The sequence below is a fragment of the Gossypium arboreum genome, chromosome 7, assembly GCF_025698485.1.
Source record: "Gossypium arboreum isolate Shixiya-1 chromosome 7, ASM2569848v2, whole genome shotgun sequence".
NCBI lineage: Eukaryota > Viridiplantae > Streptophyta > Magnoliopsida > Malvales > Malvaceae > Gossypium > Gossypium arboreum.
In genome coordinates, this window is record NC_069076.1 from 86,020,849 (window position 1) to 86,045,574 (window position 24,726).

General features: G+C 32.5%; 1 protein-coding gene across 2 annotated transcripts; it reads left to right on the forward strand.

Annotated features, from left to right (window-relative positions):
• Positions 1-6,347: 6,347 nt before the first annotated feature.
• LOC108455514 (uncharacterized) lies at positions 6,348-23,291 on the forward strand. Of its 2 annotated transcripts, XM_017754064.2 has the most exons (26): positions 6,348-6,975; positions 7,696-7,863; positions 8,459-8,533; positions 9,852-9,930; positions 10,473-10,537; positions 11,274-11,363; positions 11,487-11,576; positions 11,708-11,794; positions 12,041-12,124; positions 12,897-13,016; positions 13,569-13,597; positions 13,686-13,818; positions 14,324-14,363; positions 14,471-14,904; positions 15,683-16,227; positions 16,339-16,402; positions 16,525-16,621; positions 16,734-16,897; positions 17,304-17,429; positions 18,502-18,572; positions 21,435-21,497; positions 21,681-21,753; positions 22,407-22,526; positions 22,622-22,699; positions 22,776-22,826; positions 22,921-23,291. In XM_017754064.2, the coding sequence occupies exons 1-26, from the start codon at positions 6,718-6,720 to the stop codon at positions 23,020-23,022; spliced, it is 3,306 nt and encodes a 1,101-aa protein (XP_017609553.1). In that variant the 5' UTR covers positions 6,348-6,717; the 3' UTR covers positions 23,023-23,291. The 2 variants fall into 2 exon arrangements, with proteins under 2 accessions (XP_017609553.1, XP_017609558.1); XM_017754069.2 differs by lacking the exons at positions 6,348-6,975; positions 7,696-7,863 and having other exon boundaries at positions 8,475-8,533; positions 10,478-10,537.
• Positions 23,292-24,726: the final 1,435 nt, after the last annotated feature.

The following is a 24,726-nucleotide window of genomic DNA, read 5'->3' on the forward strand; positions in this document are numbered from 1 at the left end:
GCGATAATAGTTAGTTCAAGAACGAGTAATTATAAATATTTAAAACCTATCACGAAATCACGCGATCACATAGCAACCAGCCGATTAGACTAATGTGAAAGCTCTTGTGTCCATTGTATTCCACGAAAGGTTGCTTGGAAGAGAGCAACTAATAGCTCCCCCGTGCATGCACATCCAAATGCATGTTCTCCTCTTAAATGAAATCTATTAACACCTTACAAAACACATTAAAAATAGCTTAAACACAATTTAATTGGTCTGAACAAAAGATATCTATTATACTCGTCTAAACTAGGACATATTTAAAACATATATTTAAGATGTCCTAAAAAAACCCTTATTAGAAATGTTCAGATTATGACATAATTAAAAATCATATTAATGATGTTCAAATTATGACATAATTAAGACTCAAACTAGTTTAACTAAATAACTAAAACTGAATTAATTTCTTTCTTCCAGTAAATAAATCCACAAACTAAAAGAGCTAAAATTGAGCTATAAGCAGGTTGCGTGGAACGCATGATTTGCTTGTCCATGATTGATTAATAAACCCCGAAACAACTTCACCCCAAATTCGGTCAATAAGGCCCACAATAGCTTCCTTGAACCTCTTAGCTTGAGCTTAGGTAATCGGTCCTGTTGATAGCTCCATAGGTTTTTCGACAGCTTTGGAAGGGTCTTGGATCATGATCGTATCATCTTCTCTCTCTTCGAATCAACTTGTTCTCAAATCGTCTCTTACATCATAAGAAGATAGGTCAGATACATTAAAACTTGCACTTACATTGTACTCACCTGGAAGGTTGAATTTGTATGAATTATCGTTGATACTTTCTAAAACTTGGAAAGGACCATCGTCTTTTGGTAGTAATTTGGACCTTCATTGGGCTAGAAACCTTTTTTTCTCATATGCACTCAAACCCAATCTCTGGGTTGAAAAACAACATGGTTTCTTCCCTTATTGGCTTTGTGTGCATATTGTTCGGTTCTTGCTTCTATATTATTTCTCACCTTTTGATGTAGTTGCTTCGCGTACTCAGCCTTCTGTTTGGCATCTACATTCACAAGTTGATCATTAGGTAAAAGAATCAAATCAAGAGGTGTTAAAGGATTAAAACCATAAACGACTTCAAATGGAGAATGCTTAGTTGCCAAATGAACAGATCGATTATAAGCAAACTCAATGTGCGGTAAGTAGCACTACTTCCATGTCTTGAGATTCTTCATTATAATTACCCTCAACAATGTTGACAAGACTCGGTTCACCACTTCGATTTGTCCATTCGTTTGCGGGTGGTACGTCATAGAAAACAACAGTTTTGTGTCAAGCTTTCCCCATAATGTTATCCAAAAGTGGCTGAGAAACTTCACATCTCGATCAGACACTATAGTCCTTAGAATTCCATGCAAACGCACGGCTGCTTTGAAAAATAAATTTGCAACATGTAAAGCATCGTCAGTTTTATTGCAAACAATAAAATGTGCCATTTTAGAAAATCGGTCAACCACTACAAAAAAACGAGTCATTTCCACTCTTAGTTCTAGAAAGACCTAGGAGAAATCCATCGAGATATCAACCCAAAGCTCTTCAGGGATAGGCAAGGGCGTGTACAATCCATGTGGTTTGATTCACGATTTAGCCTTTTTACAAGTTATGCATTGATTGCACACTCTTTCTAAGTCAGGGTTTCATCTTTGGCCAAAAGAAATGCTCGTGGAGCATAGCCAATGTCTTCATAACTCCAAAATGCCTCATGAGGCCTCCGTTATGCGCCTCATTTAAGAGAATCTCCCGAATAGACCCTTGAGGAGTGCAAAGCTTACCTTTTCAGAAAAGGTAACCATCATGCTTATAAAATATTTCAAAAGCTCCATGTTCATAAGCCTTATATAATTCAGCAAAATCAAAATCATTTTCATAAAGTTCTTTCAAATAGACGAAACCAAGTAGTTTCAAATTTAAGTGGTTAAGAAGGCATACCTCATTGACAACGCATCTGCTACGACATTTTCTTTACCTTTTTTATATTTGATTACATACGGAAATGACTCAAGGAATTCCACCCACTTGGCGTGTCTCTTGTTTAACTTGTTTTGGCCCTTGAGGTGTTTTAGCGCCTCGTGATCAGTATGGATAACAAATTCTTTAGGCCACAAGTAATGCTGCCACGTTTCCAATACCAAAATCAGCGTATACATTTCCTTGTCGTAGGTTGGGTAATTGAGGGTGGTATCATTCAGCTTCTCGCTAAAATAAGCTATGGGACGCCCATATTGAGTTAGCATGGCTCCAATACTTATACCTGAGGCATCACACTTAATCTCGAACGTTTTGTTAAAATCAGGAAAAGAAAGTAAATGAGCATTTGTCAAACAATCTTTAATTAAATTAAATGACTTTTCTTGTTCTTCACTCCAATGAAAATTAAAATTTTTCTTGATGATACCTGTTAATGAAGCAACCAAAGTGCTGAAGTTAGGAACAAATTGTCTATAGAAGCTTGCCAAGCCATGAAAGCTTCTTACTTGGCTTATACTCATAGGTCATGGCCATTCTTGAATCGCCTTTATTTTATCCTGAACAACTTCGAGTCCTTCAGAGCTAACCACAAATTCTAAGAAAACAACCTTGTTAGTACGAAATGAGCATTTCTTAATGTTTGCATACAAAGTTTCTTTACGCAATACTTCCAAAACATATTTCAAGTGATGTACATGGTCTTCCAAAGACTTACTATAAATTAGTATGTCATCAAAATAAACTACGCAAAATTTACCAATGAAAGCATGCAACACATAATCCATCAGACGCATAATAGTGTTTGGTGCGTTAGTTAAGCCGAGAGGCATAACCAACCACCCATACAAATTGTGCTTTGTTTTAAATGTTGTTTTCCACTCATCTCCTTTTCACATTCGGATTTGATGATATCCGCTTTTAATATCAATTTTAGAAAAGATTTGTAAGACACTTAGTTCGTCCAACATGTTGTCAAGGTGCGGGATTGGGTTTCTATACTTGATTATGATTTTGTTGATGGCTCGACAGTCCACACACATACGCCAACTTCTATCCTTTTTGGGCACCAAAAGCACAGGCACGGTACAAGGACTTAAGCTCTCTCGAATGTACCCCTTCTCCATCAATTGGGTGACTTGCCTTTGAAGTTATTTAGTTTCTTCGGGTTTACTTCAGTAGATTGGACAGTTTGGAATTGTAGCTCTGGGTATGAAATCAATTTGATGCTCAATCCCTCGAATAGGTGGTAACCCACTAGGAACATCCTCCGGAAATACATCTTCGAAATCCTGCAACAAAGTCACAATCGTAGAAGGAAGTTTGTCATCCAAATTGTTAGTATTGAATAAACTTTCCTTGTACATAAGAACAATCATTGGCTGTTTCAACAATAAGAACTTCCGAATCTCCCTCTCTTTTGCATAGACAATTAATATTTCAATCTCTTTTTCGTCTTTTCTTTCTTTTTTTTCTCTTATTTTTATTTCACTCTCTTTATTATTTTCTCTCATTTTTACCTCTTACTTTCCTTTTTTTTTTTTCAGTTTTCTTTTCTTTTTCTTTTTCACTCTTTTCTTTTTTATTCTTTTGCTTTTAATTTTTCAATAGAATCTTTCAATTTCAATTGATCCTTGTACACTTGCTTAGGAGTCAATGGCACCAGCGTTACATTCTTTCTAAGGTGCTTGAATGTATATCGATTGGTTTAACCGTCATGGATCACTCTTCGATCGAACTGCCATAGTCTTTCCAAAAGCAAATAAATCTACAAACTAAAAGAGCTAAAATTGAGCTCGAAGCAGGTTGGATGGCACATATGATTTGCTTGTCCATGATTGATCAATAAACCCCGCAACAGCTTCACCTTAAATTCGATCAATAAGGCCTGCAATAGCTTTCTTGAACCACTTAGCTCGAGCTCGGATAGTCAGGCCCGTTGATAGCTCCATGGGTTCTTTGGCAGTTTTGGAAGGGTTTTGGACCATGATCGTATCAATACCCTAGTAGAATTTATCGATCTTCCACTAAAATAAAAAGTCGGCAAGAACTACTTATCTCTTGACCTTAGAGTCCAAACCAGTTCGTGGTTAAGGTGTTCATGGATAGGCCATACCAATTTTAGGTTAATTCCCACCTAAATGACTTCTTAGGGTTGTCAATCCTAAAGTTTATGTTCTTCCTCTCCCGAACAGTTGATTCGTTAAATGAACCTTACAAAACAATTAATTAATCATACCTCCACTTGTTAATCCCCCATAAAAGGATTAGTTCACATGGTTTGACACATGGCCGTGTGTCACACATAGGCATATGGCACATTCGTGGTGGTTATTAGATTTTGGGAAGTTATTGTTGAACATGGTCTCAGTGAGTTACATGGCTTAGATACAAGGTTGTGTGCCTCCAGCTTACATGGCCTCAACTTGTTACACCGTTTAGGACACAGCCGTGTGACTTTTGTTAGAAACTTTGCATTTAGGTCTACACGACTTTAGTCTGTTACATGGCCTGGCAACATGACCGTGTGACCCTGTTATACATGAATTTAGTTTGTTGCACAGGCTAGGTACACGACCATGTCATCTAACTTCGCACAACATTAGCCTGTCACATGGTCGTGTGACCCCTATTTTACTTTTTTACCTATCTTTTTGTAAAAGTTTCAAATTAGTCCTGAATTGGTTCTAAGGTGGTTTGAGAGCTTTGTAAACTCGACTGAGGCTCAATTTTGGTTGTAATTCATATTATACTTATGTTATTGATTGCTTGTTGTTTAATTGGATATTTAAGATGAATTCATAAGTGTTAAATGTCGTTAACTGTAGTAATATCTTATAGCTTAAGTCTGATGAACGGAATGGGTATAAGGTGTTACATTCTAAGCTAACCAAAAAACAACATTTTAATAGGAAAATAAAATGAAACAAACATACATTAACATAAATTCAAATGTAGTTGACTGTTACTGGCTATTAACTGTTGCCTCCCATATTAAAATCAATAAGGGAAAACACATAGAGATTCATTTAGCTCTATCTTTCTTGCAAGGCTGTAGAGGGGAGTGTTAAAATGATAAAGGGCTTTAACTTGCGATTTTGGGTTTGAAGGAAGAAGGAAAGACCACTATGGTGAACATGTGAAGGCATCAACATCACTAGGCCCCTGTTTAAGCTTCCAAACAATAATTTTGAAAGATTTTTGACACCATATTTTCAAAATTGGAGAGATTAGGATGAAATCCCAACTTAATATCTCTAATAAAGGTTTTAAGGGGTGTTTTACTAGTTTATATTTGCAACTGAAGACTACCAAAAAGCTACAATTTTTTTTTTTTGAAAAAACCAAAAAGCTACAATTTGTTTGGTTAAAAAAGGGAATACTTTAGTGACTAAAATAAAAATAAATAATTTGAATGCAAAATAATAAGGTGGATATTAATATCTTAGGTGAAAAATTTAAAAATAGCTTGAATGCCATGTAATATTCTTATTTGCAATTTTAACTGGAGTGATCAAAATGAACAAACTTTGAACGTGAGTGTGCATTTCACAAACCTATTTTTTTGGTACCTAAAATGAAAACTTTTGAAGTTTGAGTGACTAACTACGTAGTTTACCTGAAATAAAATAAAATAAATTCTTACACGGGCTTGAAGCCATGAACCAGTGTTCAAGATTTGATAATTAAAATTTGTTTGAAAAAATATTTTTATTAATTAAATTTAAAGTTAAAGAAAACTTTATTAAATTTAAAGTTAAAGAAAACTTTTCATTTTTTTCAATTTTACAAAACATATTAAGTAAAAAAATGAAAACATATTATTAGTTAATTTTCACATATTTTTATTTAAAAAATTCAACCAAACACATTTTCCTTTTGATTTTTATTTTATCAAGAAAATTAAAATAAAAATCACATCTATTTCTTGAAAACAAATATGAAATTATAATACTTTCTAAATAAGACTATTAGAATAATATATATTTTAGCTTATGAAATCATATTTTAAAACTGAACTAGATTGATTAAGTTGAGAATTAGTTAAAGCATCGATTTAGAATAAGGATTATATTAATTGACTCATGAATTGATATATAGATCGAATTAAAAAATTAGTGAAAGATAGTTGAATTAGTTATCTCTATTTTTTAATATATTTTTAATTATTATAATTATTTTTGAAACAAATCAATTGAAAAAAACAAATTATGTGACAACTTTGATCATCCAAATAATAAATTTAAAAGTAGAGATTTGAAATAGAGTTAAAAATACAGGATGAATATGTTACGTAGAAATAAAACTCAAAAATAGAAATGGGAGAATTGTAAAAGTAGAAGGCAAACAAGGTGCAAGGAAAATAAGGACGTTTGTCCTGGAAGTCAAACCCTGTGACACTTCTCATTGGCTTATTGCATAAAACTCCAATAACTCTCTGACCGTTCCTTCCGTTGGAGCTTCAAAACTCAACTGCTCACTATTTTTCACCGCGAAATTTCAACCAAACAGTCCCTAACCCCCCAAAAAGTAAACCAAAACCAAAACCAAAACCAAAATCAAATCTAATCTTACTCGGTTCCTAAAACCTCCTTCACTTCCCATCCGATCCCAAAAAAGAAAGCAGATCTCTATAGAAGAAAAGAAAAGTCATTGCGAGGCGGTGATGTTTGTTCTCGATCTGGAGTTGAAATGAAATGCAGCAGCCGCAGCCGCAGCCGAATCTGTTCCCCTTCGGCAGCGTTTTCGGCAATCCTATTCTGTTGAATGCCGGCATTGGCGATTTAAGCGACGCTGGATTTGAGAGCTCTAGGTTTTTCTTCTTGGTCCCGTTTTTATTATTTCAAGGCGGTGGAATGGATTTATCCAATGTGGGGGAAAAATTCCTCAGCTCCGTACGTTCCGCCCGATCGCTTGGTCTCTTGCCTTCCGTTTCTTCTTCTGACCGCCCCGAGGTAAGCAATGTAGCTCAAGGTTTATTGAATCTTTTGATATTTTGATTCTTGAGTTTGATTATCAAGTCTTTGTTGAGGTTTATTCCGCTGCATTTTGATTAGTTTTAAGAAGTTTGATAGCTGTCATAAATTAGTGTTATTTTTCTGAAATTAAATTAATTTGACTGAAGTGAAAGTTAGTTTAGTTGCTGGACTTGCTATAAGTGCTGCATTCTAAACGACTCAGGCTTTGTTTGGTTGTTACTTTTACTACTTCCCTTTTTTCTTAGAATTTTGCTATTAAGGGTAACATCAAATGCCACGAAGCAAAAAATAATGCATGTAAACTGAACATATGACTAAAATGCAACCTTGAACTCTAATATAATTGTCCACTATAAAAGTAAAATCATGCGTTTTGTTTAAAAGAAATTTAAAAAAAAAAAATCTTCAAAGGCATTATTTACTTTTTATATCTCTGCGCATACAATTTTTTTATTTATTTTTGAGGCAAAATATAAGTAGCAAAAGTAATTTCTGAACGGTCTCCAAGGAAAACAAACAAACAAACAGTGATAGAACTAGTTATGATTCTTTTATGTTTAATAAACTTGCTGGTTTTGTGATTTATATGTTAGTCACGGTTTTTAGATGTTAGTTAATAGTTCTTATTGTCATGCTCACAAGCAATCTTAACTCAAATGAGTTGTAATTTCATAAGTCCTATATTATCTTATGTAGGTTCCAGCCCGAGCTGCAGCAGCAGCTGCTATTGCTCGTGCCCTTGCAGGATTGCCACCTCATCAGAGATATAGTTTTCCCTCGGCTTCCGAAGAACTGAGGTCAATATATGGAAGCAGACCTCAAAGTCAAGTAGTTGAGGAGCTGGAGGAAGACTTCTATGAAGAGGTATTTCTTGGATATTTATGAATAGTTACATAGGCATTAATTTTCATTTCAGAACCACTGTTGATCCTTGATAGTGCAATGCAAAACCAGTGAAGCTGTATGTTTATAATTTCAGCTTCTGTTAGTTTTATTAGCTGAATACTAAGGAGTTATTATGGTTGCAATTTTTGTTGTTTCAAGTTTTATTTTTTTAGTATTTCTTTATTGCTCTATTTCTTCTCTCCATAGTAGTCATATGCTGAAAGTATATGCTTTGAATGCATAGCGGGAAAGGACATGAAAGATACTGTTATGATATTGCTGGTGGGTTCTTGCTTTTCCATTTCTTGTTGGATAAGAGATTTTGAATACAGAGAGGAAGGGGGTAGGGGTGAAGGGAAGGAGCAACTGCAACCATAGTTCATTGGAAGCATATAAGAGATAGTTTGAAAGGAATAAAAAATGGAACAACTAGTTTCTGTTTAATTTATTTATTTCTTTTCTACTCAAGCATGGTGAATTTTTTTTTTATGTTTCTTCAATTTGTTTCCCTCTATTTTTTTAAATTTGATTTTAAATATGGTCAAATTGTATTAAAAAAGTCTATCTATGGCAGGAGTTTGATCCAATAAAACACATCCTGGAGAATATTCCTTCTGAAGAAATTGATCTAGAACATTTTGAGAAACAGGTATTATTTTGATTTATTTATTTTCTTTTAATTTTCTTTTTGAATTAGACTATTTCCTATTCTACTAATATTCTCTGGATTCACTGATCAGAGTGTTAAAAAAGGTGAAAAGAATGACTTAAATAGCGTTTGTCCGTTTGGCACTTCAACTATTTTATGTTGTGTGAATGTCAAGAGTTTCAATGCTTTATGTGTTCCTTTCTTGGTGATTTTGATCCAATGAATATTGGTCAACTGCTGTGAATGTTCAGATCACCTAAATTTTTTGTTTTGCCTCGAGCAAATGTTTTTTTTTTTTTTCATTTTTTATATTGATTTATAGTGCATATTATAAGTTATGCATATGAAATTAGTTTGCTTACTCTCTTCATGAATAGTTAACCTTTATGAGTCATAATCCCATTGCTTTCTGTAACTTGTTTCGTTGTCCATAAACAGTTCTTTGCTCATTGTTACGTGTGTGAACACGCTAATAACTGATTAGTATTTGGGCATTTGATCATGAGGTCTTGTGATAATGACAAAAGGTGTTGCCTGAGTTATCACTGGGCTTCTTTTTTGGTATTGCCTGAGTTTGACTAAGCAGTGAGGAGCAAAGATCCTGGGGTGGACAGTATTCCAGTAAGCTAAACATGTTTACGATTTATTCCTTGTAATCTGTGCATAACCTTTTCTTTCCTATCCCTAATTTTACTTTTCAAGCATTTCAAGAGAAACTTGTTTGATTCTCTTAAGGCTATAACAATGGAGATGTATAGTGTTCATCATGGCTTTGGTGACATTTGTGTTTCCATAGTTACTTTTATTTTCTTGAATTATGCCCTTTCCATGAATTCAATGATTATGTGCTGCTAGTTGATATGGTCTTTTGCACAAATCAATCCAGTACCAGGCCCTTTCTCCATCATCAAGGTTTCATCAAACTTCACTAATGAGAGTTCAGATTGAAACCATAAAAAAAAAAAAGGAAGGCTCCAGATGAAAGTAGCTATCCATGGAGCTTTAATGTATACCTTGTTAGCCGTTTGATAATTTTTTTTCTTTTTTATTACTAAATTTATAAACTTCTACTTATGTTAAATATGGCTGATTAATTTCACCTGTTTGAGCATTAGCTGACTAGTGTTTTTTTTTTTTTGAAAAAATAGGTAATTAGTTGTTAAATGAGGATTTGGCAAAAGGTTGGAGAGGGAGGTTATGTATTCTGTTGAATGTTACTGTTTCTGGGAGTTCATAATGGATTGCTATGAGACAGCTTCCTCTCTGGAATTTTCATTAAGTTGATCTATTTGGTCATGCATCTCCATCTCTTTTGTAGGCCACTCTTAGATTAGCACAACTGGACATAGTAGCAGAACAGTTATCCCATCGTGTCATGGAGCATCATGAAGTAATGGGTAAGTTTTCTAATGAGATTTCTCACATTTGCACTGCAATTGCAAGGTTAAAATAAAAGGCATGTATTTTTGCATCTTTGAATGAAGTTGTCAATTGATATTTTTAAACTCACTTTTCCCAACCCATACTTTTTTCAACTGCAACAACAATGCCAAATTAGGAGTCACTAATGTTGGCCCCATGTTGCTAATTACTCAGTAAAGATTGAAACATTAGTGTGCTTATTTGTAAGTTTAACTTGGCATGATGCATTACAGTTTTGGTTTCATTGATGTTTGTATTACGATATATAATTTATACATATCTGATATCTGTGGGGTTATACAGAGTGGTTGATTTGGTTGTCTTTTGGTTCTTTCTTTAGTTAAGGGGGCAATTTTTTAATTTAACTATTGCTTTGGAGGAGGGGCTGGAAGTGTTTAAGATTTTTTATTCTATCTTAAATTTTAGTTATTGTGTGTCCTATGTTGGTGGTTTATCAGAAGTTCAGAATTCATTTTGTCTTTCTTTAAGTGAGGTTTTGATACTTGCTTTTGGCCAGTGAAGGGTATGAATTTGGTCAGGGAATTGGAGAGAGACTTGAAGGTTGCAAATATCATCTGCATGGTAAGCATATGCATTGTAGTATTCATGTACGGTTAAGGGTGTTCAAACGATTGGTTCAGTTATTAACCAAACCGAATTACTATTAACCGAATTATCTGAAATGTAAAAATCTTTAACTGTTAACTGAACCAAAATTTTTTTCAAATACATTAACCAAACCGAAATATTTCGGTTAATTCGGTCGGTTAACCAAATTAACCGAAATTTATATGTTTTTGTATTTTGGTTAAAATAAGTATAAAACATATAAAAAAAATACATTGCTAATGGTCATTTTCTTTTTCTTTAATAGTTAAAAAAAATATAATATATATAATATATATTATTTATTTCGATTAATATAAAAATAATAGTTCAAAAAATACATTGCTAATATAAAAAATATATTATATATAATATATATTATTTAATTCGGTTAATTACCCGATTTCGAACCAAATTAACTGATAACTGAAATTTCAAAAAATCATTAACCAACTTCCAACTGAACTAAATTCGGCCACTGACCAATTAACTAGATTAGATCGGTTCAGTCAGTTAATTCGGTTTTAACTGAACCCTGAACACCCCTATGTATGGTTGTTAAAGAACCACTTCTGGAGAAATGTCTGCTTATTTTTTCTGTTTGTTTCCCTGTTCCTGGTGTTTCTGATAACTACAGTTGATATTACCAGTACAGCTGTTATGCTGCTACTGGATCTGTAGCTAATTAGAGTTTGCATTATGGTGTTTGTAGAATGGAAGGAGGCATCTAACCTCATCGATGAATGAGGTTTCAAGGGACCTTGTTGTGAATACTGATTCTAAGAAGAAGCAAGCTCTTATGGTGAACCTCTCTTATACACGCCTTACCAATGCCTCTCTTTGACTGTGACTATGTATTCCTTCCTTTTTGGCTCTCTGGGAAAAAAGAATAATGTTTTAATATTCTTCATGGTTCTCATTACAGGACTTGCTTCTAGTATTGGCTGAACTTCTTCATGCACGGGACATGCAAGTATCTCTTGAATCCCTTGTTCAGGAAAATAATTACTGCAAGGTAGTTTGTGCCAGTAAGCGGTAACATAAGTTTCATTGCCTTTGATTCTTCAGTTTTTCCCTTCAATGTTCTTTATCTTAATTATTTTCTATCACTCTAAAAGAATTCACTTAGTATAAGTTACTGCACAGGCATTTCAAGTACTATCCGAGTATCTACAAGTACTTGATAGTTTCTCAGAGCTCTCAGTTATACAAGAGATGAGCAATGGTGTTGAGGTGAGTATTAACTTTTTGTTATGTAGTTCTTACATAATTTTTATCAAAAGGTATTTATCTTTCTGTCTCCCTCTCTTAGTTTCTGTTTCTATATATATTAAGAGTATATGAAAGCTATTTGTTAAGTTGTGATGCTGCATCTTATTGTTGTGGACCAAATTCTTGTTCGTTCTTATTCCTTGCTCATACCCAATTATGGATTAAAACCTTAAGTAAGCTTTTTAACTATTTTAATTATTAATGCAGTTTTGGCTAGGAAGAGCTCTTCAAAAGCTGGATTCACTCTTGTTAGGAGTGTGCCAGGAGTTTAAAGAAGAAGGCTATTTAACTGTCAGTTTTTATTCCCTGCCGCCAAATTATTTTATTTGTCTCAAGCGTTTTTAGACAAGTTCAATTTATGGTCAATATGCTTGATAAAATGGATGATGCATCATTTTTGCACCTTTGTACGACTATATTTTGTTTGTATGCATGGAATGCTAATGACGCAGATTAGAAGATCGGCTACTGATGCTTGATACTTTGAGCATGAGAACTGTCACAACTTTGTTTGGATATTTTTTTACCGGTGAAGATACTGCTGCGACCTGCTTCCTTTTTGATTTTCTGCTGGTCTAGTGCTTTTGTGTTTTCTCTTACTTACATGGAGACTAATCCAAGTTTTCTATTTAGTTTGTATGCGCATTAGAAACTCCTTTGCTCTATAGTCATTGCTGGAACTCAGATCAAGGATATTTAGTTTTCACTGATAGATAATTGCATTATTTTTATTGATAATAGAAGTTTTTATTGTAGTTGCTGAGCTAGTCATTCTTTGCCTATGACACATGCTTGGGTTAATCAATTTTAGAAATTGTTAAATTGTTATATAGTATTATATTTTTTTCTTCGCCAAAATATTCAACTCTCCTTCTTTCTCATCTGGATTGGCTTTTTGGGTTGTTTTGCAATTAGCATAAATCTTCTCATTCCTGTAGTCTACATGTTAGGCCTTGTCAAGTTTATTTACATTTTTCTCACTCTTTTGAGGGAAACTGCATATTATAGTGTTTTCATTATTTATTCTTTCAAAATTGAGGTTAGTGTGTCTGTTTTGCTTCAGGTGGTTGACGCATATGCTTTGCTAGGAGATGTCTCTGGTCTTGCTGAAAAGATGCAAAGTTTTTTCATGCAAGAAGTTATCTCAGAAACTCACTCTGTTTTGAAGAGTATTGTTCATGAGGTATGATGTCATATTAATGTTTTGGCAATACAGATAGTAGATTCTGGGAAAATACATATGGTACCTCAGTTTTGTTTACAACCATACTCTAGAAAATTATTTTAACGTACATGGTGATAAGTATGTGATGTGAAATTCTAGATTTGAGGCCTTCTCCCTTACAATCTATTAATGTACATGATGCACTACTTGAGAAAGGATGCTGAGGTTACATAGTGCCTTCTCTAGGTAATTATATTGATACAAATTCAAATTTAGTGATTTGGATGATAACGTGTAGAGTTCCATGCATAAACTAGCAGTCTTTTCCAAGGAGAAGGAATCTCGATTCACTGGCTGATCATTATGGACAGGAAACCATTAATAAAAGAGAGAACTAATCATAAATTTCTTGTTTGAGTCTTCCTCTGCTTCTCACTTTTGCATAGGTCGTTTTCTTGGAAAATTCTCCTTGGTCTTCTTTGTGTCCTCTTTGCCTTTTTCACCTTATGATACTTATTTTTTTCACTGTCTTATGATAGAAGAACTTGATTGATTTATTAACTTTTTCAGGATCAAGATGCACATTTGCAAAATAGTAGGTATGCTTTCTAAACTTAAGTAATTTTGTATCAATTATGTCTTGATATTTTGCCATGATTTCTAACTTACGTTTTGATTTGACTCCAGACTCACCTACAGTGATCTATGCCTTCAGATACCTGAATCTAAGTTTAGGCAGTGTTTATTAAAAACACTAGCTGTCTTGTTCAAATTGATTTGTTCTTATCATGAAATCACGAGCTTTCAGCTGGAGAATGAGGTCAACTTGAATCCTTCCTCTTTTGCATTTGTTTATGTAGAATATTTGTTGTTGTTTTAGTGCTAGTGACTATTTCTGCTTAAAAACTCCTGTTGCATCCAACTATTTCTTCTTGTGAAATTTATGGAATTTTCTTTTCCCCTTAGTTAGCTTTGGGAAATATGGAAAAAGAATTTTAGTGGACATTATAGAGTATCTAAGACCTGGAAATCTAGCTGCTTTATATTAATTTATATGGAAGAGCTAAGTTAGTGTGGGAGTTATGGAGTTCCCTGCTTTGGCTTACATGGTTTTCTCTTTTTGTATAGTTTCTGTTGAGACATCAGTATAAATCTATTATAATATATGGTATATAAGTGTGTGAATCTATGTGGACTTATATGAAATCTTCTGTGGTAATTCTAGGGCCTTTTGTTTGTTCCTGCTTTCTTTCCTGTTTGTGGGGGTTCTATCTTTTGATTTCTTCCATTTTGAATTTTTTTTTTAATTTTTTTTTTTGTTGCAGGCTTTAGAGTGCCCATCAACAAATGCCAAATTGATGGAAGGTAGTATCTTTTTGTAAATGCTATAGAGGTTGATCACAGTGATTCAGTTTCTGAAAACCCCTGCAATTCCAATGGGTTAACTGCTCTTTCCCCCTCTGAATCTGTAGACAGGACACCAGGTTCATCTTCCTTAGAGGAGTCTACAAGATCCACTTCCTCAGCTGATATCTCTGAAGGGACTTATTATGGAAATGTAGAATCCCATCAACCAGTTTCTGAGGGTAGAAATGGTGATGGTGCGACATCAAGCAGTGGATCTCCATGGTATCATCTAAGGAAAGAAGCCATAGCTGTTGTATCACAAACCCTGCTGAGGGGACGGAAGAATCTTTGGCAACTTACAACTAGCCGGGTACTAGTACTGCTTTCTTCTTCTGCTGCTTCTACAAGCATACATCAATTTTTGAAAAATTATGAAGATCTTAACACATTCATCTTGGCTGGGGAAGCCTTCTGTGGAGTTGAGGTAGTTGAATTCAGGAAGAAATTGAAGGGTGTTTGTGAAAACTATTTTTCAGCATTTCATCAGCAAAATATATCTGTAAGTCGGACTTTACACTTATTCTTCTTCATGGTTATTGTTCTTTTTGTTATTGGTTTTAGGTGTGGAGGGATTTAAAGTTCAGGCTTTCTTCGGAGGCAGGGTGTGGCTATCGTTAAGTTGTTTCTAATCATGGGCTTCATTATTTTTCTTCTTGAAAAGTAGAGCAACTCACTTTATTCATGGTAGAAGCACAGCCCGATATTACAGCATTACAAGATTTGATGTCAAAACAAGAGACTCATGCTCTGAAGACGAAAATTGGGAATAAAAACAGTAAAATCAAAACTACAGAAATAGGAAGCACTCTACACAGTAACAACATGCCACCAGAGAAATCCAAAGCAAAGTCGAAAGACCAGAAAGCACAAACCAGCACTTAGAAATCATAAATTCTTGTTTGCATTGTTAGTATTACACAGATAATATTGACAGATTTTCAGGCCTCTTCTTACGGGCAATATTGCTTGTAGTAACTATTGATTTGGGAATCATTTGCACCAATTTATATTAAACTGTGAATAAAAAGTGAAACATGGAGCACTGGTATTGTGGGGCTGATGTCAGTGCTTGCATGTTTATTCTTGCATATAGCATGTTATAACACTGTTTTGTCTGTAGGCATATCTTGCTGTTGCAGAATGCTGACACTTCCATTTATGGCACCAACAATATTGGGAATTGTTGCTAATTTATTTCTGCAATCAATTTATTTCCATCTGTCATATTATCCTAACAGTTGAAACAGGCAGGAGCTTATTTCTTGTTTCCTTTTCAGGCACTTAAAATGGTTTTAGAGAAGGAAACTTGGCTTATATTGCCACCGGAGATGATGCAAATAATTAATTTTGCTGGTCTAGTAGGTGACGGGGTACCTTTTATTGCTGCATCTGATGGTAACTCTTCTAAGCCTAGGGTGCTTCACACTGACAAATCAGCAAAAAAAATTGACAGAGTTGCCAAGAAGAGTGGATTTTCTCCTTGGGTTAGAAATGGAAATCCATTTTTGCTAAAACTAAGTGGTAGTGCCAAAGAAGCTAATGATTGCACCCCGCTTAGTGGAGCAACCTCTGGTGGATACGAGGGAAATGTTCATAATCTTCATGTTGATATTGTCTCTTCCTGCAATGGTGATGTAGATCGTATCAACTGCTCCAATTCTATATCAGAAGAGGAAAATGAGGATTTACTTGCTGACTTTATTGATGAAGATAGCCAACTCCCTAGTCGAATATCAAAACCCAACTTTCCAAGAAGTCGCTCTTTGCATTTCAGTAATGATGAGTTTACAGCACAAACTGGATCATCTGTTTGTCTTCTAAGGTTAGTGCTATACAGATAAAAAAAAGTATGAATCTTGCTATTAATTGCTGAATGCTGATTATGTTCTTTATGTGAATACAATTGAGCTGTTTTCTAATTTTTAAACATTAGGTCAATGGATAAATATGCAAGGTTGATGCAGAAACTTGAAATAGTAAATGTTGAGTTTTTTAAGGTCTGATTCTGGTTAACCTTTCTTTTCCTAAGCTTTACTTCTTTAACTGCTGAATTCGATCCGAATACTGATTTTTCTTTTCCCCTTTAAATTAGTCTTCCTGATTCAATATAATATTGCAGGGCATATGCCAGTTATTTGAGATGTTTTTCTATTATTTATTTGAAGCCTTTGGTCAGCAAAACACGGGTTCAAGTGGAAAGGCCGACTCTCTTACTTGTAAGTTAAATTTTTGTGAATACATGATAGAAATGCATTTGTCTATTAATATCTCTTTCAGTTATGTGTTCATTACTCATTTATACATTTGTTCTTTTGTGCGTAATCCTAGATCGGTTAAAGAGAGCCTTATCAAGAATAACAGCGGATTGTGATCAGTGGATCAAAAGTCCATCAGGATCCTTATCATCTACATCTGCACATGCAGATGTGACACGTACTGCTCCTCAAAGTTCAAATTTTGGTCATGCAGCAGGCATGTCATTTGGTCTAAAGGTATAAAGTAAATTTCTTTGTATAAGGTATCTACTGATTGATAGGATGATATTGATATGCATCTTCCTGAAATTCCTGTTCTTCCCTGGATTGGATGGGCAGAACTGCTTATGGTTAGCTGATTCTCTTGTTCTTTTTTCACCTTCTGTATTATTTGGGTAGATGTATTAATGTGATATTAACTAAGAACTAGAAAAGAATTTCGTTTATTGATGCAATAATTTTCATAAAAATGCTATGCACTGACTCTACAAAAAGAATACATTGAATGCATAAAAATACATACTGTTTCCAATTCATAGATTACTTCAAACTAAGGTTCCTTTCTTTGTATTTTGTTCTTGATACTGGAATGAAGCATTTAGAAATATATGTCCCTGTAAATAACATGACCTGTATGTTGCAGGAAAGATGTGCTGGTGCTGATACTTTAGCCCTTGTTTCTCGTATATTGCATAGATCTAGAACTCATCTCCAATCATTGCTGCTTAAGAGTAATACAGCTATAGTTGAAGATTTCTTTGAACACGTGGTATGTTTCTTATTTTCAATCATGTGGGTTAAGGAAATTCAAAACTCGAGTGATTTATGTTGACGTACATTATGGTTTTTGTCTGAATAAGACCAGAATAGTTATTAATTGACAATATAGGGCCACTGTGAATCCACATTAAGTGGAACTGAAAAATACTAGCAATAAGAAAAGGTATTTCAAGACTGTCCTGATTTGTGTAATGAGGTATTTCAAAAAAGATGAGTTTTATTAAATAAATGGTCAATGCTGTAAGCGATCAAGATTTTAGTTATGCCTTCCATAAAAAAGCAAGTACTTTGTACGTCTAGACAAGAATGGGGATCACTTTACTGAATCTTCTAAGTGACTTTGTGAGGTCAGTAATGGAGTATTGGTGACCTGGAGTACTATAAGTTATCAAAAAGTGCAAAGTTTAATCATTTCTCTTTATTCATACATTGTGTTCTGTCCAAAAAGTCAAAATGCTGGTCATAGTCGGTCAACCAAGAGTGAAATGGAAATAATTAAAGGGTAAAGACCTAATAGAAGAATTAACATACAAACAGGTACAAGCTTACCCATATAACTGATCCAAGTAGAATGCAAAAGTAAATGCCACTGAAAGAGCTAAAGGATGCAAAGCTTGATAAAAGAAATTTAATTTCCCATTTTGCTGGCTTATATTAGTTTGATTGAACTTTATTGAACATATTGAACACATTGTAATATATTCAAGCATTTGTTTTGTACTTCATACATATTGAATTCAGTGAAATCATTCTTCGGTGCAATGTATGATAAAAATATGTGAATAGTAACTCCAACCAACCAAGCCAGATTCTTTGAACAATTAGTTGTGGGAATCTGTAAATTATGAAAATATAGGCTCTTGAAGGGTTTTGACACCATCTTCCGCTAGATACCTATGATGATCGTATCAAATAAGTTTCCCTTTGTTTAATACATTAGTGAAATTCATTATTGGTTTTCCAAGTTAGTTTAGTTGTCTAATCAACTGGATCTAATTATATGTATATGTTGAATTTTATGTATTCTGATATTCTTCCATTAAGTTACTTTCTATTGTCAGGTGGATTCTGTTCCAGATCTTACAGAACACATACATAGGACAACCGCAAGAGTACTGCTCCACATTAACGGGTAAGATCATTAAATATCTCTTTTGATGGACAACCACGATTGGTTTCTCTTGTAGAAGCCAAAAAACAACCAAAAGAGTGCATATGAACAAAAGCTAAAATCTCTTCTGACAGATCATAGACTTTCATGGAAAAGAAAAACCATAATCTTACTTCTATGAATCATTAAGATTGATTACATGATAATATTAGAAATTTCCGCATTTTGATCTGTGACTTGGCTTTTGCTCTATGGTAAAATTTGAATGAAAATGCAATAAAAAAGCAAGGAGCAAAAGAGATAATCCTTTGTTTCTTATGATTTTAGAAGTTGATATCCATGTATGCACGTGTATTGCCTTGTGAATGCTAGGACTGATTTTAGGATTAATTTCTTCATTTAAACTTGTAATGTCCAAATTGCTGCAGTAGTCTTTTTTTGCAACTGAAGTCCATTCCAAATTGATTGTACCAAGGAAGATTAGAGATGGCAAAACGAACCTGAGCCTGAATTCCTGACCCGAAAATAATCGAGCCACAACATGTCCAAACTCAATTTGACCAAAATGTTAAAAAGCCAAACCTAGAAAAACCCGAACACGAAATAACCGGTACCCAAAATGGCCCGAGATTGAAACGGACTGAACTAAAAAAAGTCCAAGCTTAAAAAAGCTCAAGCCCAAAAACACTAAACCCAAAAACCCTGAACGTGAATTTAATACTAAAAATAAAATAATCAAAATTTTAATTAACTTTTTTATAAAAAATAATAATTAATTTTATTCTAATATTTTAAATAAATTATTGAAAATTAAATTTTAATATATATTTTTTGAATAAAAATTTTAATATATTTTATATATGATGAAATAGTAATTTTTAAGAAAGTGGGATTACCACTACCATTTAGAAACAGAAAAGCTTTATGCCTTTAGTACCTAATTTTTGAGTTTGCTCTCTTTAACTTCTTGTCTTAGCATTCAGCAGTATTATTTTAGCTTTTGATTCTTGAAATATAAATTTGCATTGGACCGCGTTTAATTTTTATTTTAAATGATTTAAATATAAGAAATATTTGTATTTTATAAAGCAGTATCTGTATCTCCTGCCCTAAGTATTGGTAAAAACATATAGTATAAAAACTAAAAATTACAATAAATACTTTTTAAGGGAAAAGATAAAACAATACAATCTAAGAAATAAGAACACTAAAGAAAAACCTCAAGCTCGAATTCTAATTTCATGATTCACAAATTAAATTAAACGTAAGGACATACATGTATGTAAAACAATGATTAAATCAATAAAGATGAACGGTAAAACATGCATCTTATAGCAAGTTAAGAAGTTGACTTAGTGGGTGGGAGTATAAAAAACAAATTAAAAAATAAATATAGTTGCCCGTGGGAGAGGGATAGAAAAGTTATTTAGGGGTTTTATTATTCTAAAATATATATTAAGATTCATATAATAAAGCAATAATGAAAATGATTTAAAATTTATGGTAAACATTTGTTGTGAATAATTTAATAAAAAACATAATACCAAACATTGCTAGTAAATTGTTAAGATTTGTTCATTTATATAATAAAACTATAAAACTATCATGAATGTCTAGATTTTAAAAAATTTAGCACATATCATTTAATTTAATTTAGTAATTACTTCATCAATATACCTTTGTGTTATCGAATGAAAAAATAGGGTTTGAATTTTTATTAGTTGAGATAAATAATTTTTTAAGTTAAAAAGTTTGTTTCTAAAGTTTTATATTTAAAACATATAATTTATGTAATCAAATATTAATATATGAAAGTATCATTTACTTTTAAATGATTATTATATATATATTATTATTTAGTATTATATCATATCAAACTTTTAGATTACTTCACATGGTAACATTTTTAATAATAAAAGTTGAATGCCAACTTATATTTTTCTCGTAAGGATAATCCTTTTGCATTTTACAAATGTATAAAAACTTGTTTTATTTTCTAAAAGTTTCTTATTTCATAATGAATAATAATATAAAAGATAATGTATTATTCGGGAATCAAGTTTATCTTATCAAATATTTTAAATGAATTTAGTATACATATCTTTATAATAAAATTATTTAAAGCAATTGATTTTATATAACAAATTAATGTTAATATCATTTTGATGCTAACAAATATAAAATAACAAATATTGATTTTAATAAAAATATAATTAAAAATATTATATTACAACTAAAGTTTACTTAAAATAATAATCTAATAATTTATATTGAGATGTAAACAGTAAAGTTATGTATAATAATTACATCTAATATAAAATAAACTTGAACTTAACCTGAACTTGAAACAATTCAAACACAAAAAACACAAACCCGGTAAAACTTGAAAAAACTTGAGCCTGAAATAACTTGACTTAAATCCGTCTGATTGCCACCTCTAAGGAACATAATCTGAGGTAAAAAGATAAATAAATAGAGTTGAAACGTTCTTAAACTGTTGTGTCCAAAATGCTGAGTTGTGAGAAATGGGAAGGAGAGTAAACACAAATGCAATGGGTAAACACAAATGCTGAATTTGCAGTCTATCTGAAAATCGATCAAGGTTTATGACTATAATTTCAGTCTGTGGTTGACGTGGGATAATATACTAGAATTTAGTTTCTCATGCCAACCCAAGTAATATTATGTCGCATGATTTTGATTTTTGTAACCAATTAAGTGAACCTTTGCTTTAGCTGTTGGACTTCTGATATTCTAGAATGAATCAACATTTTCAGTGAGGTATTTAATAATATTTATAGGCTGGCGCAGTACATTGCTGCTAGTTGTACAAAATTGCTTTTGTCTGGACTTTTCTCCTAAAGAGCTGGAATTTCCTGGCAGGTATGTTGATCGAATTGCTAATGCAAAATGGGAACTGAAAGACCTTGGGATGGAGCACAATGGGTATGTTCTCTCAGGATCATATTCTTTCATTACAAGTCATTGCTTTCATTTTGTTTTTTTTTTTTTTTTTTTTTCAGTTTTGTTATCTCATAGTTTCCCATAGATTCTTGCCATTATCTTTGCTTTAATAGATCCTTGATCACCATTTGATGTGGTCTCTGACATGAGTTGTTCAATGAATAGGTATGTGGATTTGTTGTTAGGAGAATTTAAGCACTATAAAACAAGGCTCGCTCATGGGGGAATTCACAAGGAGGTAACATCATCCACCTTCCTGTTAAATTCACCAAAATAACAGAATTATTGAATTATAAAATTGTTTGCCTATTGCTTTTCATTGCCACTTGATTAACTGCTCTTGAAGGAACCATTCATGTTGGAAATGATCTAGTTTGCGAATTAGTTAATAGTACTAGGTTTTTGGTTATCATCCTAATATGATAATCAGGACTGGGAACTAAAATTACAAATGTTAAGGGAGGAAGAAAGAGAAGAAAACATTATAACCAGATTGGACAATGATAATGGTGACCATAATAGAATGTGAATTTGCTTCCTTTGCGGTTGCCATAGTGGAACATAAAGGCTACATTAGTCTTAACTCTTCTTTTCTTGTTTGCATTAACATTCATGTCTGACACATTCTTTGTATGGGTATGGCAATGTGATCTTCTAAAGATCCTCCAAATACATGAAAAGACTTGGAAAAAAAATGAACACACCTATATCGGATGCATACTCATATCTGACACTCATATTGGAGTTTGAGTAACATAGAATAAATGTTATTATTTTTCATGAATCTACTTGGTTATCATGTCTTTGCTTTTTGATGAAAGAATACACAGCAATTATCAGAAATGTGAAATGACCTAACATTAAACTCTAACTTTGTTTTCTGTGAGTTAGGTTCACGACCTTCTCTTGGACTATGGGCTTGAAATTATTGCAGAAATTCTTATTGAAGGTCTATCACGAGTGAAAAGATGTACTGATGAAGGACGAGCTCTCATGTCATTAGACCTTCAGGTGATGATTTAAGTTTTGACAAGAATTTGGTATGTAGTTCCCATGCCTTCTTTTCATCTTCATCAATTTTAGGGACTGAAACCTTTTTCTTTCAGGTTTTAATCAATGGCTTGCAACACTTTGTCTCCTTGAATGTGAAGCCAAAGTTACAGATCGTTGAAACTTTCATCAAGGTAACTGCATAGCTAACATGGTCGATTCAGAAAATCAGTCAAAATTAATTGCACTCTCCATGTTTGCTCTTGTCAGGCTTATTATCTCCCTGAAACTGAATATGTACACTGGGCACGAGCTCATCCTGTAAGAAGTCTTCTGTGCTAACATTTCATTTTCATTCACACTTTATCTGCTATTTGTATAACTTAGAAACCTGAAAAATACTTTTACATTGCAGGAATACAGCAAGAATCAAATTGTGGGATTGATAAACCTTGTTGCTTCAATGAAAGGTTGGAAAAGAAAAGCCAGGTTGGAAGTGCTAGAAAAGATAGAATAAACAGGTACATAGCCTTGGAATCACTACTTAAAGTTTCACTTTCATAAATTGATTTTTTTGGTCTTTATAACAAATTGATATGTATATCTAATAGTTTCTGGATTCCTGTTTCTTAAATTGAGTGCAATTGAGGTTTGTGTATCTTCAAAATGTCACTGTTTATAATACAAAGAGTAATGATGTCTAATGTAATCTTGAGTAACACTTTCTGCTAAATAATGAGTTTACTTTTAAGTATGGAAGTTCAAGGATATTTTTTCCCCGTAAAAGTAATCGCATTTGATATTTTAATCTGATATATACACGAACTGAGTATAGTGTATGATCCTTCACATATATGCATATATATATATATATATATATATTTAAATTGTGTTTATCAGATGTATATACTCATAATTGCAAATCCGAATGGAACTAAGATAGCTTTTGAATTAAAGCCAGATTCATCATCTTGAAGTGCTGATAATTGGATACTATATTATAATTCCATTAATTTCGAATAAAATAGGCAAATATTGATGGTAATATTTTTTCTGAGACATTAAATTATGCATGTAAAGAGTAGTTAATTAAATTCATGTGTTAATGAAAGGTTAATTTGGGTTGTTTTATCTGGTCGAAAACCAAAGGTGATTGATCAAGGGAGTCAAGGTTATGTATTCTTGTTGTATATTTTTAAGCAAAGTTTGGAACGAAATAAAGCCGAAAAAACCCGGCTCGGGTCTTGGACAGAGGTTCATTTTTGTAATTTAAGTCGGTTTATTTGGAATATTTACTAGTGTGGTAGCCTGGTTTCTCATCGGGTTAATTGTTAGCGTTAAATATGTATATATCTTATTGGTAATTTTGGAATAGAGAATTATATTGCTATCAATATATATATATATATACTGAAGAAATATACTATGACTTTTTAAGCTGGGTATGTACAAAATATGAATAAATGATCATGCTAGCTGAATTGATACGTCAAATATAAAACATTTATGGTAGTGAAAAAAAGTTCTTCAAATATCAATGATTTTCTTGATAAAGGATGGAGATTAATAAATTACTATATAGCGTGGAAAACAGAACTTATGGCAAGTGCTTCATTGCATTTTGGAGTTTTAAAAATGTTTTTTAATTGCAGAAGTAATGAAGAATATCTGATTTTTAAGTCAAAGCAAAAGTTGGGGATTTAGATAATTTTTAATTTTGTGTTTGGAAGTGAAAATTATATAAAAAAATCTTTTTGTATTAACTATTTAAAATATATATAAAAATTAGATTAATTTATATTTTATGTACTATTATATTAAATTATTTAAATATTTCATGTATTGTTTTATTAAATTATTTAAATATAATTTATTATTATATTTAAAATTTTAAAATATTTTAAGTATTATTAATTTTATAAATAATTTATATTAATTAATTAAAAGGTATTTAAATTTATACTTCATGTGCCATTATATTAAAATTATTTAAATATTATATAATTTAAATATTTTTTAATAATTTTATTATAGGTTCGATTATATATGTTTTGTTTTTGAGATAATATCTAAAACTATCTATAGTTCTTCCTCAACTCATAAATAGGAGAATAATACGCTTCAACACATTCGAATCCACATCATTTGCATTAACAATAATATTCATGCTAATCGAGTTAAGACTCAATTGGTAATTTAAATTATTTTTAACTTTTCACTA

What these genes read in the sequence shown, in the direction of transcription:
- LOC108455514 (XM_017754064.2), top strand. Translation starts at nt 6,718, where the DNA reads ATGCAGCAGCCGCAGCCGCAGCCGAATCTGTTCCCCTTCGGCAGCGTT. An exon ending in AGAAGAAGCAAGCTCTTATG is followed by an intron (nt 11,364 to 11,486) that starts GTGAACCTCTCT and finishes TTCTCATTACAG; the next exon opens with GACTTGCTTCTAGTATTGGC. An exon ending in AGATGAGCAATGGTGTTGAG is followed by an intron (nt 11,795 to 12,040) that starts GTGAGTATTAAC and finishes TTATTAATGCAG; the next exon opens with TTTTGGCTAGGAAGAGCTCT.